Genomic DNA, 14902 nt, shown 5'->3' on the forward strand with positions numbered 1-14902 from the left:
ACGGACAGTCATGTAATGTCTTTGTATAGACAGACAGTCATGTAATGTGTGTGTATATACAGACAGTCATGTAATGTCTGTGTATAGATGGACAGTCATGTAAAGTCTGTGTATAGACGGACAGTCATGTAATGTCTGTATAGACGGACAGTCATGTAATGTCTGTGTATAGATGGACAGTCATGTAATGTCTGTGTATAGACGGACAGTCAGCTGATCTTTGTGTGTAGATAGTTTAGACAGGGTTATCTGTGTGTGTGATCTGTGATTCCCCTGACAGACAGTGTGTTGTGTCAGAGCCTGGGGGTAAACTGAGGTAGCTGATCTCTGTGGGACAACACAGCAAGAACACTTGCTGCTCTTTGAATAAGCTCGTCACTCAATACCAGATACCAGAGCTATAGAAATCACACTGTAAGCCAGCCCTGAGTTGAGTCCCAAATGGAACCCTATTCCCTTTAAAGTGTACTACTTTTGTAGTGCACAAAAATTGGATGTTGGGAAAGATAGGTTTTCACCTGAGATCACCTGTATAAATCCCAGATAAATAAAGTGGGAGTATCCATCACACATAATGCAAAGCAAGACTCAGATATAGTAGAAATAAAACTATTATGCATTGATGTTTTAACTCTCCACTCTCTCTCCTCTCCTTGCCTCTCCTCTCTTCTCCATTCCTCTCATCTCTTCTCCATTCCTCTCCATTCCTCTCCTCTCTTCTCCATTCCTCTCCTCTCTTCTCCATTCCTCTCATTGCCTCTCCTCTCATTGCCTCTCTCCTCTCCATTCCTCTCCTCTCTTCTCCATTCCTCTCCATTCCTCTCCTCTCTTCTCCATTCCTCTCATTGCCTCTCCTCTCATTGCCTCTCTCCTCTCCATTCCTCTCCTCTCTTCTCCATTCCTCTCCATTCCTCTCCTCTCTTCTCCATTCCTCTCCATTCCTCTCCTCTCCACTCTCTCCTCTCATTGCCTCTCTCCTCTCCTTGCCTCTCCTCTCTTCTCCATTCCTCTCCATTCCTCTCCTCTCCACTCTCTCTCCTCTCATTGCCTCTCTCCTATCCTTGCCTCTCCTCTCTTCTCCATTCCTCTCCATTCCTCTCCTCTCCACTCTCTCTCCTCTCCTTGCCTCTCCTCTCTTCTTCATTCCTCTACATTCCTCTCCCCTCCACTCTCTCTCCTCTCCTTGCCTCTCCTCTCTTCTCCATTCCTCTCCATTCCTCTCCTCTCCACTCTCTCTCCTCTCCTTGCCTCTCCTCTCTTCTCCATTCCTCTCCATTCCTCTCCTCTCCTCTCCTGTAACAGAGGAATTCATCACTGCGGCCCAGAGGTTTGGTCAGGTGACTCCAATGGAGCTGGACATCCTGTTCCAACTGGCCGACCTCTCTGAGTCCCGGGGGTGAGTCACGCACACGCACGCACGCACGCACGCACGCACGCAAAAAAGGCCTCAAAATAAAGAGCCCTATTCGGTTTAAATAGCTTCATTACAGTTACGTTCAAGATACATAATTATGCAGAACAGATCATACATCATCAGCCCTCTCAGCCTTATTTTGAATTCAATGAATTCCAGCAATATTGAATGAAGCTCCATATTAGGGAAACATTTTCCCAGAGTCATTGATATACAGCATATTGTAGTCCATGCCTCTCACTGTATTTCCACATTAGCATGTATTATTGTAGTTAATGCTAGTTTTCAGTTTATTGGATCTCAATAGCCTGTCCTTTAATCCATGTGGTTGTCATTGGATCACTGGGGCTCGTCATACCTCTGGGACCCAGTCGTTCCTCGTACAAAATGTCTGCTTTCACTGCAGCATGGTCAAAAGAGCCAGACATGACTGCTGCTCTGCTATGATGCCAGGATAAGAATCCCCTTTCTCTCAACTAAGCCTTCAAAACTCAGCATTTATCGAAAGAAGGGGAGACACACACACACACACACACACGCACACACACACACACACACACACACACACACACACACACACACACACACACACACACACACACACACACACACACACACACACACGGAAAGGGGAATCCACACAGCATACAGCACCCCAGTGGTACTTCTAATTGTACACGGCTCACGTTCCCATGCATCTTGCTCCACAGGGCCGACCTGTGACGTAGAGAACCGGTAATTTCTGCCCTCTCCGAGCACCTGATGATTATTTCTGGGCAACGGGATACTTTAATAGTCTCCCCGGCCTCTGATTGGAGATGCAGGAGATAATTGCTCCCAATAATCGGAGGGGATTGAGCTGCTCCCAAATCTGGGAACGCCACAGATATGTTATGTGGAGGCCGAGTTGGAGAGGCCCGGGAATCACAGACAAATGTTTTTGTTTTGAGGGAGAGAGAACAGAGGGAGAGAGAGGTAGTCGGTCATTGATATTGTTGAATATCAGATATCGTTGAAAATCGTACCAGGGTCAGAAGGGAAAAGTCAGAAACACTGAAATGGTATAAACGTTTCGAAGTGTTTCTTGAAATAATAGTTTAAAGCAATTCAACTTTTGCCCCTCTCCTCTCCTCCTCTCTCCTCTCTCCTCTCCTCCAGCCGTGTTGGTCTGGTGGACATTGACAGGATAGCTCCACTGGAGGAGGGGGCCCTCCCATACAACCTGGCCGAGGTCCAGAGACAGGTAATATATAAAGAGAGAGAAAGAAAGCACGCAGGACAGAAGACTTGTTGATGCTTTTAGCTTTCTTTTCAGACTCAGAGATATAGTCTGGGATTCAAGGCTTTTAATAGGCGCATTGTCGGCTGTTTAGTGACCTACGCTACAGCGCGCTTTGGATTGAATCCCGGCCATAGTTATTTTCTAACTGTAGTATAGAAACATCTCCAACAACGTCCTGGTAATGGTCAGAGCTTTTAAGTTCACTGATGATGTTGTTGGGTATTTCGGAGATGACTTAGTAACACACACTCGGACAGATATATCCAACATGAAACATGAACCACTGAAGACAAAATCATCTTACTACAGTATCCCAAAATACCAGTCCAAATTCCAGCCCACTCGCTCTATTTGTGTCAGACTCTCAAATGAAAGCCATTGAACAAACTGCTAAGGAAAACACAACTTCTCTCCAGAGAAATACCATTAGACATCAGAAACCTCTCTGTGACATTATATCTTTATCAATTCAACTTTTAAAACCATGTTAATTCAAGACCAACTGCAGCCGTCCAAATCAGTTATCTCAAATGTATTGAGGGGGGAAATGAAAAATGAGTGAAGAGTGTTTGAAACAAAACAGCTGACGAAAAAAAATTGAAAGAAAGTTGGATGGATGGATGTTTCTTTTTTTCCCTCCTGTTAGAAGTTCTGCCTGGTCTGCAGAGTGAGACAGCGCGGTGTTGCGGGGTGAGTTCCTCCTCCTCCTCCTCTGACTGCAACCAGGCTAGGCTCCAGGCCGGGCCGGAGCAGGGGCCCAGGGTAGAGACGCCAGTCCCACCACAATGAGCCACTTTGGGCTGTGTGGTCTGGCCTCCACGGGCTGCAGGCCAGCTCTCCCTCTGAACCTCCAACCCTCCTCCTCTGGCTCTGACTCAGAGAGAGAAGAGGAAGGAGGGGGGTCCTCTGGGGGCAGACAGAGGGGGGTTAGGGGCTCAGATAGTTCCTGACAGGTGGACCTGTTCCAGAGTGGGGCCCCCCTCTTTACTTCCCTTCCCCAGGGACGATGGCTGAGCGCTGGGCACGGCAGGCCAGGGCACAGGTGCCTCCGGCTGGGTATGTGGAGCAGAATGCTTGGATGATGTTGCTATCAGTAACAATCAGCTGATTTTGTGCCCTGATGTGTGCCAATGGCATGGGCAAGGGGTGGCATCCAATCGAACCAGGGCTCCTGATTCTGGTTTTGTTCTACTAACTTCTTACGAGAAATGCTTCTGTGTCTGATTGGAGTTTTTCAAACTAATCCAAAAGTCTCACTAATTCAAGAGAGTTTTAACATTCAAACTGGTGGGAATCGATGCTAGAGGGCAATTAATTTAATCACAGAATAGAGACATAAATGTGAATATATAGCCTATAGTGATGATAAAAACGGAATTATATATCTGGTGGCGTCACATGAGATGACTTGGTACAGTATGGGATGTTGTCTAATCATGTCAGAGTAGACACCAGTGTTTTATTCAGCAGTAAACTCAACGTGACCCTTAAAATCATTCAACTCTTCTGAAGGCTTGATGAAATATAGGCAATCATATGATTCTGATGATGCATGTAAACTGTCTGATCTGAATTTATGTAGGACTGAATGTAAATTAGATTTATAATAGTTAACTTCTCTTGTTACTCTGTGAGAATCAAGATGGGATTAATGGCTCAACTACAGCATGGGAATCAATGGCAGTGCTGAGGTTTGAAACATGGGATCTTTTGGTTTGTTCTCTCTCTCTCTCTCTCTCTCTCTCTCTCTCTCTCTCTCTCTCTCTCTCTCTCTCTCTCTCTCTCTCTCTCTCTCTCTCTCTCTCTCTCTCTCTCTCTCTCTCTCTCTCTCTCTCTCTCTCTCTCTCTCTCTCTCTCTCTCTATATATATATATTCCAATTCAAGGGGCTTTATTGGCATGGGAAACATGTGTTAACATTGCCAAAGCAAGTGAGGTAGATAATATACAAAAGTGAAATACACAATAAAAATTAACAGTAAACATTACACATACAAAACAATAAAGACATTACAAATGTCATATTATGTATATATACAGTGTTGTAACAATGTAGGCAAATAGTTAAAGTACAAAAGAGAAAATAAATAAACATAAATATGGGTTGTATTTACAATGGTGTTTATTCTTCACTGGTTGCCCTTTTCTTGTGGCAACAGGTCACACATCTTGCTGCTGTGATGGCACACTGTGGTATTTCACCCAGTAGATATGGGAGTTTATCAAAATTGGATTTGTTTTCGAATTCTTTGTGGATCTGTGTAATCTGAGGGAAATATGTGTCTCTAATATGGTCAAACACTTGGCAGGAGGTAGGAAGTGCAGCTCAGTTTCTACCTAATTTTGTGGGCAGTGTGCACATAGCCTGTCTTCTCTTGAGAGCCAGGTCTGCCTACGGCGACCTTTCTCAATAGCAAGGCTATGCTCACTGAGTCTGTACATAGTCAAAGCTTTCCTTATGTTTGGGTCAGTCACAGTGGTCAGGTATTCTGTTTAGTGCCACATTTTTGTTAATTCTTATCTCTCTCACCATCTCTTCTCCCCCCTCTCTCTCCCCCTCCCCTCTCTCCCCCTCCCCGCTGTCTTGTCTCTCTTCCAGCTGTCCGGTGGTGACCCGTCCCGATCTGTTCTCATCCAGGTAGCAGAGTCCGCCTACAGGTTTGGCCTCGGCTCCATCGCTGGCGGTAAGTCACGTCTGTGTCTTAAATGCCATCCTAATTCTTATGTAGTGCACTGCTTTTGACCAGATCCCTTAAAGTAGTGCACTACATAGGGAAAAATGTGCCATTTGGGACAGGTCCCACGGATCATTGTGTCACCACTACCTCCTCATCTGCCCCATGACCCTCCCATCACCCATCACCCTCCACCCCATCACCCTCCACCCCCCTGGCCCCTCCACCCCCCCTGGCCCCTGGCCCCTCCACCCCCCTGGCCCCTCCACCCCCCCATCACCCTCCACCCCCCTGGCCCCTCCACCCCCCCTGGCCCCTCCACCCCCCCATCACCCTCCACCCCCCTGGCCCTCCACCCCCCCATCACCCTCCACCCCCCTGGCCCCTCCACCCCCCCATCACCCTCCACCCCCATCACCCTCCACCCCCCTGGCCCCTCCACCCCCCCATCACCCTCCACCCCCCCTGGCCCCTCCACCCCCGAGGCCCCTCCACCCCCCCATCACCCTCCACCCCCCTGGCCCCTCCACCCCCGAGGCCCCCCCACCCCCCCATCACCCTCCACCCCCCTGGCCCCTCCACCCCCGAGGCCCCTCCACCCCCCATCACCCTCCACCCTCATAAGAAAAGGAGAAAAACAAAGGGCTTCCTATTGCGTTCTGCAGGGGCGATTTCTCCACCACTTAAAGAGGACAGGGGCTCTTTGCGCCATGGGAACCTCCCTGTGTTTGGACTCTTTTGTACCTGATCAGAGAGAGAGGGCTTTTGGGGGAGGGGTGCGGTCGTGTCCCTCTCCTCCCTTCCCTCCTTCCCCCATCTTTGAGGAGATGTTACCCCTCCTCCCCCTCTACAGGAGACAGGTTAATAAGGAGGTAGCACCCTCCCTGACTGTCCCCTCTCTAATTAAACCTGTTGGTCGAGTTGGATCCCCTTCTATGTGTCCAGTCGCAGTGCCATCAGATAACACATGACTGACGAGCCTGGAAACTCCAGACAACTGCGCCTCCATTTTGGATCGTTTGATGTCTCCCACCATCACCACACACCCTCCTTATCTTCCTCTTTTGTCTCACTCTACCCATCCTCACCTGTCCCAGGTTGCTGTCAACGGTGTGACAGCACTGTACTTGTTTTTGAAACGCCAATGTGATGTTGCCCACATTGCGTGAATGTTATCTGAATGTCTTTATAACGTCTTCATGACACCTTTATAATGCCTTTACAACACTTCATGGTAACTTAGTAACTTATAATAATGTATTTGTGCCATCACATGTACTTTATATACCACCGTTCAAAAGTTTGGGGTCACTTAGAAATGTCCTTGTTTTTGAAAGAAAAGCTCATTTTTGGTCCATTAAAATAACATAAAATCGATCAGAAATACAGTTTAGACATTGTTAATGTTGTAAATGACAATTGTAGCTGGAAATGGCAGATTTCTTATGGAATATCTACATAGGTATACAGAGGCCCATTATCAGCAACCATCACTCCTGTGTTCCAATGGCACGTTGTGTTAGTTAATCCAAGTTTATAATTTTAAAAGGCTAATTGATCATTAGAAAACCCTTTATGTCGTTTTCTGTCGTGTTTTTCCAGCTGTGGGAGCCACAGCAGTGTACCCCATAGACCTAGTGAAGACCAGGATGCAGAACCAGAGGACCACAGGCTCCCTGGTGGAAGAGCTCATGTACAAGAACAGCTTGGACTGCTTCAAGAAGGTGCTGCGCTACGAAGGCTTCTTCGGCCTCTATAGAGGTCAGTACCAGACGGGATGTGTCCCAAATGGCACTCTATTCCCTATATAGTACACTGCTTTTAGCCAGAGTAGTGCACTATTTAGGATGTAGTGATAGGCTAATGATCATCACTACAGCTCTGGGTAGAGGTAGGCACAGATTTAGGATCAGCTTACCCTCATCTTAACCTAACCATATGAATTAAAACACAAATCTGACCTGAGATCAGCTTCGACTTCATCTCACTCCATCACAACAACAGATGGGGTTTAGAGGTGTGGTAGAAGAGAGGGGGAAGAGGAGAGGAGGGCGGGTCTGAGTTCACCTTCCCTCTGACCTGGCTTCTTTGATGTGATTAAAGGTAGTCTCGGGAGTTTCAGGGGGACAATGCACGTTGCACGCAAAGGCCACATACCAGCAGAGCTCTGTCACAATGGTGGTGTGTGACTGCCCCAGCCAGACTTCAACTGGCATTAATATAATAAGTACCTGCACTCAGGGAGCGGGGGGATGGAGGGACAGGGAGAGGGGGGGTTTAGGAAGAGGAAGTGGGGGGATGGAGGGACAGGGAGAGGGGGGGTTTAGGAAGAGGAAGTGGGGGGATGGAGGGACAGGGAGAGGGGGGGTTTAGGAAGAGGAAGTGGGGGGATGGAGGGACAGGGAGAGGGGGGGTTTATGAAGAGGAAGTGGGGGGATGGAGGGACAGAGAGAGGGGGGGTTTAGGAAGAGGGAGCGGGGTTAGGAAGGAGAGAGAGCGGAAGGTAGGAGGGAGGGAGGGTAGGAGGGAGGGAGAAAGTGCGGGGGGTAGGAAGGAGGATGGAGGGAGCGGAAGTCAGGAGGGAGATAGAGGGAGGGAGGTGGTAGGAGGGAGTGGGAGGTGGTAAGGGAGGAGGGAGTGGGGGGTAGCAGGTAGAGGGAAGGGAGGAGGGAGCGGGAGGTAGGTAGGAGAGGGGAGGGAGCGGGAGTCAGGTGGGAGAGGGAGTGAGGTGGTATGAGGGAGCGGGAGTCAGGAGGGAGGAGGGAGATGGAGCGGGAGTCAGGAGGGAGAGGGAGTGGGAGGGAGGAGGGAGCGGGAGGTAGGTAGGAGAGGGGAGGGAGCGGGAGTCAGGAGGGAGAGGGAGTGAGGTGGTATGAGGGAGCGGGAGTCAGGAGGGAGGAGGGAGATGGAGCGGGAGTCAGGAGGGAGATGGAGCGGGAGTCAGGAGGGAGAGGGAGTGGGAGGGAGGAGGGAGATGGAGGGGGAGTCAGGAGGGAGAGGGAGCGGGAGTCGAGAGGGAGCGGGAGGGAGGAGGGAGATGGAGCGGGAGTCAGGAGGGAGAGGGAGTGAAGTGGTAGGAGGGAGCGGGTGGGAGGAGGGAGATAGAGGGAGTGGGGTTAGGAGGGAGCGGGGAGAGGAGGGAGCGGGAGGTGGAGGGAGGGGATAGGTGGGAGAGGGAGCTGGAGGGAGATGGAGCGGGGGTAGGAGGGAGAGGGAGCGGATGGGAAGAGGGAGAGGGAGGGTTGGGAGGAGGGAGGGAGAGGGAGCAGGAGGAAGGAGGGGGGGTAGGAAGGTTCTTGAACAACACACTATATCATATGATTTGAAAGGGGGGGGTGACTTTTGGAATTCTCTGAATTATGATTGACAGGTGACTTCTCCCCTGAGGTTTCTAAGAGGAAGTGAGAATCCTTAGTGTCTGTCAGAGGACACCAAGCCTTTAGAGAGGTCTCTGACATTACAGACACACGGTCAGACAGACCTGGCTCCAAGGTAGTGGTACACTAGGCAGATACCAGCTCTCTGTTCTCCACTTCTAGATGTGAGCAAACATCAAATGATACAGTTGTATTTGAATGGCCATCCAGTCACCAGGTCACATGGTACAGTTCCACTACAAAACAAACTTAAACAAGGAAGACAATTTGAAAGACTCCAGAAGCAAACACATTTGCTTTTTATTAGTTTCTTGAATCTCATATATTGTTATTCGCAATTCCCCCATTAACATGTATCTACTGTGTAGTAAAGCTGGTTATGTTATATTAGCCACTGAGGAGAGTGTCATAAGCCAACTCAGGGGAAGTTTCTGTTTTAATGTAATGAAGCTGAGCTTTTTCCTTCGCCTCCCCTGTTTCCCATTACTGAATGAGGTGAGCATTAGAATGGTGAGACAGCCAGACCAGAACCAGAACACTGCAAACACTAGGATGATGTCATCATCTCGAGACGGGAACCCTTACGTAAACAACGCAGCAGCATGAGAAAGCAGTAAGCGTCTCTAACTACAACTGTGAGCTGTTATGGGCCATTTAATAATAATATAACTCGTGTGTGGTTCTCAGCCTGAGCCCTGCCACAAACACAACTAACGCTCCTGTTTCTGTTTGTGAGTTCCAGCCCAGCTGAAGCCATGCTAATCATTATGTTTGTGCTCCTGTGTCTGACTCTGTGTGGCCTGTTTTGGGCCCTGCGTTCACTCCCCCCCTCCAACCTCTCCACTATTACGCTGAGATGGGTCATCCAACACACTCCAATCAGATTATTTGGTTTATTTTTATCCGGCTGGAAGTCTTGGGTTGTAATTTAGGACCGCATAAACTTTGATTAGAGTGTTTTATGTCTTTTTTTGTATTCTGGGAAGGAGTTTCTTTCACTTTGTTAGTCTTTTAAGACCCTGATGTCCCCACACCCCACATCAATAGTGTTATTTAGTGTCAGGGGGATCAGGCAGAATTGAATACAGCAGGGTATGTGTTTCATGTGGAGGGGGACTGTGCTGTGCTGTGTCGCGGTCTGCCTGTGTGTGTGTGTGTGTGTGTGTGTGTGTGTGTGTGTGTGTGTGTGTGTGTGTGTGTGTGTGTGTGTGTGTGTGTGTGTGTGTGTGTGTGTGTGTGTGTGTGTGTGTGTGTGTGTGTGTGTGTGTGTCTTACTTCCTTGGCCCTTCTCTTTTCTAATCATGTTGTGTCCTAATGATAGGTCTGGTACCACAGCTACTGGGTGTGGCCCCGGAGAAAGCCATAAAGCTGACAGTAAGTGCCTTGTTTCTCTACATGGAGACCAGTCAGGCCCCAGTTACCACGGAGCCCCTCACTGGGCCCTAGTTGAACATTTACCTCTAGTTTTAGTTTAATATACGGTACAGATTTTATGTGCATACACGCACACACACACACTCACTCACTCACTCACTCACTCACTCACTCACTCACTCACTCACTCACTCACTCAAACACACACACACCCCACCCCTCTCAATGTATCAAATCAAACCCCAATGTATCAAATCAAGCTTTATTTATACAGCACATTTCAAACATGGAATGCAACGCAATGTGCTTCACGGGAAAAAAAGAATAAAAAAGAATGAAAATAAAAGCTGATATATTTACTACACAGCAAACATAAGATAAAAAACAAAAGAATGACACAAACTGAACACCTAAAAAGCACCCTAAGGAAAAGCAAAGCAACAAATATTTGTTTTAAGATCTCTTTTAAATATGTTCACAGTTTCGGTTCCCTTCAGGTTCTCTGGCAGGCTATTCCAGAGGCAGGGGGCATAGTAACGATGGCTGCCTCCATGCCTCTTGGTCTTAGGCTTTGGGATAGTTAAAAGGCCAGTGCCAGAGGACCTGAGGGACCTACTGGGTACATAACTTAAAAGCATGTCTGACATGTATTGGTGTGAACAATCGTGTATTGATTTAAAAACCAATAGAAGAATCTTAAAATGAATTCAAAAACTTACAGGCATCCAGTGCAGAGACCTTACCCCATAATAACAAAGCAAAATCAAGTTTAGACATTTTTGCAAATTTATAAAAAAAAATAAAAAAAACAGAAATACCTTATTTACATGAATATTCAGAACCTTTGCTATGAGACTCGAAATTGAGCTCAGGTACATCCTGTTTCCATTGATCATCCTTGAGATGTTGCTACAACTTGGAGGCCACCTGTGGTAAATTCAATTGATTTGACATGATTTGGAAAGGTACACACCTGTCTATATTAGGTCCCACAGTTGACAGTGCATGTCAGAGCAAAATTCGAAGGAATTGTCCATTGAGCTCCAAGAGTGTCGAGGCACAGATCTTGGGAAGGGTACCAAAAAATATCTGCAACCCCAAGAACATAGTTGCCTCCATCATTCTTAATTGGAAGCAGTTTGGAACCACCAAGACTCTTCCTAGAGCTGGCCGCCCGGCCAAACTGAGCAATCGGGGGAGAAGGCCCTTTTTCAGGGAGGTGACCAAGAACCCGATGGTCACTCTGACAGAGCTCCAGAGTTCCTCTGTGGAGATGGGAGAACCTTCCAGAAGGACAACCATCTCTGCAGCACTTCACCAATCAGGCAGAGTGGCCAGACAGGAGCCACTTCTCAGTAAAAGGCACACGACAGCCCGCTTGGAGTTTTCCAAAAGGCACCTAAAGGACTCTCAGACCATGAGAAACAAGATTCTCTGGTCTGATGAAACCAAGATTGAACTCTTTGGCTTAAATGCCAAGCATCACGTCTGGTGGAAACCTGACACCATCCTTACGGTGAAGCAGGGTGGTGGCGGTATTATGCTGTGGGGATGTTTTTCAGCGGCAGGGACTGGGAGACTAGTCAGGATCGAGGGAAAGATGAACAGAGCAAAGTACAGAGAGATCCTTGATGAAAACCTGCTCCAGAGCGCTCAGGACCTTGGACTTGGGCGAAGGTTCACCTTCCAACAGGACAACGACCTTAACCTCTCTGGGGCAGGTGGGACACAATCGTCCCACCGGCCAATAGCCAGGGAAAATACAGCGCGCCATATTCAAATAAAATGATATCAAAATCAAACTTACATTAAATCACACATGTAAGATACCAAATTAAAGCTACACTCGTTGTGAATCCAGCCAACATGTCAGATTTCAAAAAGGCTTTTCGGCGAAAGCATAAGATGCTATTATCTGATGATAGCACAACAGTAAACAAAGAGAGAAGCATATTTCAACTGCAAGCACGACACAAAACGCAGAAATAAAATATAAATCATGCCTTACCTTTGACGAAATTCTTTTGTTGGCACTCCAATATGTCCCATAAACATCACAAATGGTCCTTTTGTTCGATTAATTTCGTCGATATATATCCAAAATGTCAATTTATTTGGACCGTTTCATCCAGAAAAACACAGCTTCCAACTTTCGCCACTTCACTACAAAATATATCAAAAGTTACATGTAAACTTTACCAAAACATTTCAAACTACTTTTGTAATACAACGTTAGGTATTTTTAAATGTTAATAATCGATCAATTTGAAGACGGGATGATCTATGTTCAATACAAAAAGAAAACAAACTGACGCAACTTTTTCCGTAACGTGCCTCTCTCAAATAATTTACTTCATGTGACCCTCATTTACGATAGCCCTACTTCTTCACTACACAAAGGAATAACCTCAACCGATTTCCAAGGACTGGTGACATCCAGTGGAAGTGGTAGGAACAAGCAAGTCCATTAGAAATCTGGTGTCTCTAAGAAAACTCATTGAAAAGACAGTGACATCAAAAAAAGTTTGTCCTCAGGGTTTTGCCTGCTACATAAGTTCTGTTATTCTCACAGACATGATTCAAACAGTTTTAGAAACTTCAGAGTGTTTTCTATCCAAATCTACTGATAATATGCATATCTTATATTCTGGGGATGAGTAGCAGGCAGTTGAATTTTGGCATGCTATTTATCCGAAAGTGAGAGACCTGAAAAGAGACCTGAAAATAGCTGTGCAGCAACACTCCCCATCCAACCTGACAGAGCTTGAGAGGATCTGCAAAGAAGAGTGGGAGAAACTCTCCAAAAACAGGTCTGCAGAGCTTGTAGCATCATGCCCGAGAAGACTCAAGGCTTTAATCGCTGCCAAAGGTGCTTCAACAAAGTACTGAGTACAGGATCTGAATACTTATGTAAATGTGTTATTTCAGGTTTCTTAATTTTATAAATTTGCTAAAATGTCTAAAAACCTGTTTTGGTATTGTGTGTAGATTGATGAGTGGGAAAAAACAATTTAATACATTCTAGAATAAGGCTGTAACGTAACAAAATATGGAAAAAGTGAAGGCGTCTGAATACTTTCCGAATGCACTGTAACACCTAGTGTTTTATCTTTATTGCCCGTGAATTCAAATGTTTTTCCAGATTCTCTCTCTGTGCTTTTGCTCCAACAATAAGTACCTCAGTCTTGTCTTGATTTAGCTGGAGGAAGTTGTGAGCCATCCAAGTATTTAAATTGCTAATACAGTCTAATATTGTCAGTGGAGCTAAAACACTCTGGTGACACAGAAATGTAAAGTTGTATATCATCTGCGTGAAAATCAATGCTGTGCGTTCTGATAATGCTGCCAAGGGGTAATATATATTAACTGAACAGTACTGGACCCAAAATCAAACCTTGTGGAACACCACATGTGATATGCATTTTCTCAGAGTTATGTTCACCAAGGGTGACGACAAACTCTCAACCGGTTAAATAGGTCCTAAACCAATTTAGAACTGGAGCGGAGAGGCCAACCCTCCTCTCCAGTTTGTCCAGAAGGACATCGTGGTCAACAGTGTCGAATGCAGCACTTAAATCCAAGAGTACAAGGACAGAGAGCTAGATCTGTTTCAATCAGGATGCAAGATGAAAAGTTGAAGTACTTAAAGTCTACCTCATGTTTGGTACATGTATTAATTAGTAGTCTCACAGTGAAATGTTACTGTTACTACGATCACGTTACTAGTGGCCCTTTAGCTTACTAATATCCACTCCCGCTGTATTTTGTCTGTTTGTCTGTGTGTATGTCTGTGTCTTAGTGTGTGTCTAATGCTTAGTCTTCTCACCACAGGTGAATGACTTTATCAGAGGGAAGACCAGGCAGAAAGATGGATCAATCCCTGTACCTGCTGAGATCCTGGCTGGTGCATGTGTGAGTCTCATCTTATTCATCAACCTCCATCAACACAGAGCCATATTCAGTGGTGACATACAGTATTTCTATATCAACCTCCATCAACACAGAGAGAGATGTACGGTAAACGTTATATCAACGTCCATCAACACAAAGAGAGATGTACGGTAAACACTATATCAATCTCCATCAACACAGAGAGAGATGTACGGTAAACACTATATCAACCTCCATCAACACAGAGAGAGATGTACGGTAAACGCTATATCAATCTCCATCAACACAGAGAGAGATGTACGGTAAACACTATATCAACCTCCATCAACACAGAGAGAGATGTACGGTAAACGCTATATCAACCTCCATCAACACAGAGAGAGATGTACGGTAAACGCTATATCAACCTCCATCAACACAGAGAGATGTACGGTAAACGTTATATCAACGTCCATCAACACAGAGAGAGATGTACGGTAAACGCTATATCAACCTCCATCAACACAAAGAGAGATGTACGGTAAACGCTATATCAACCTCCATCAACACAGAGAGATGTACGGTAAACGTTATATCAACGTCCATCAACACAGAGAGAGATGTACGGTAAACGCTATATCAACGTCCATCAACACAAAGAGAGATGTACGGTAAACGCTATATCAACCTCCATCAACACAGAGAGAGATGTACGGTAAACGTTATATCAACGTCCATCAACACAGAGAGAGATGTACGGTAAACACTATATCAACCTCCATCAACACAGAGAGAGATGTACGGTAAACGTTATATCAACCTCCATCAACACAGAGAGAGATGTACGGTAAACGCTATATCAACCTCCATCAACACAGAGAGAGATGTACGGTAAACGCTATATCAACCTC

At 46.3% G+C, this 14902-nt stretch overlaps 1 protein-coding gene across 1 annotated transcript in view; it reads left to right on the plus strand.

Moving 5' to 3' along the window:
* The window catches only part of LOC139555160 (electrogenic aspartate/glutamate antiporter SLC25A13, mitochondrial), a 79115-nt gene that overhangs the window by 34020 nt on the left and 30193 nt on the right, over positions 1 to 14902 (plus strand). The window contains exons 8-13 of the mRNA XM_071368728.1: positions 1303 to 1396; positions 2573 to 2657; positions 5295 to 5379; positions 6973 to 7131; positions 10069 to 10121; positions 13953 to 14033. Of these exons, the coding sequence (XP_071224829.1) occupies positions 1303 to 1396; positions 2573 to 2657; positions 5295 to 5379; positions 6973 to 7131; positions 10069 to 10121; positions 13953 to 14033 (557 nt within the window). The remainder of the gene's footprint in view (positions 1 to 1302; positions 1397 to 2572; positions 2658 to 5294; positions 5380 to 6972; positions 7132 to 10068; positions 10122 to 13952; positions 14034 to 14902) is intronic.

The sequence above is a fragment of the Salvelinus alpinus genome, chromosome 26 (genome assembly GCF_045679555.1).
Source record: "Salvelinus alpinus chromosome 26, SLU_Salpinus.1, whole genome shotgun sequence".
In the NCBI taxonomy this organism is placed as follows: Eukaryota; Metazoa; Chordata; class Actinopteri; order Salmoniformes; family Salmonidae; genus Salvelinus; species Salvelinus alpinus.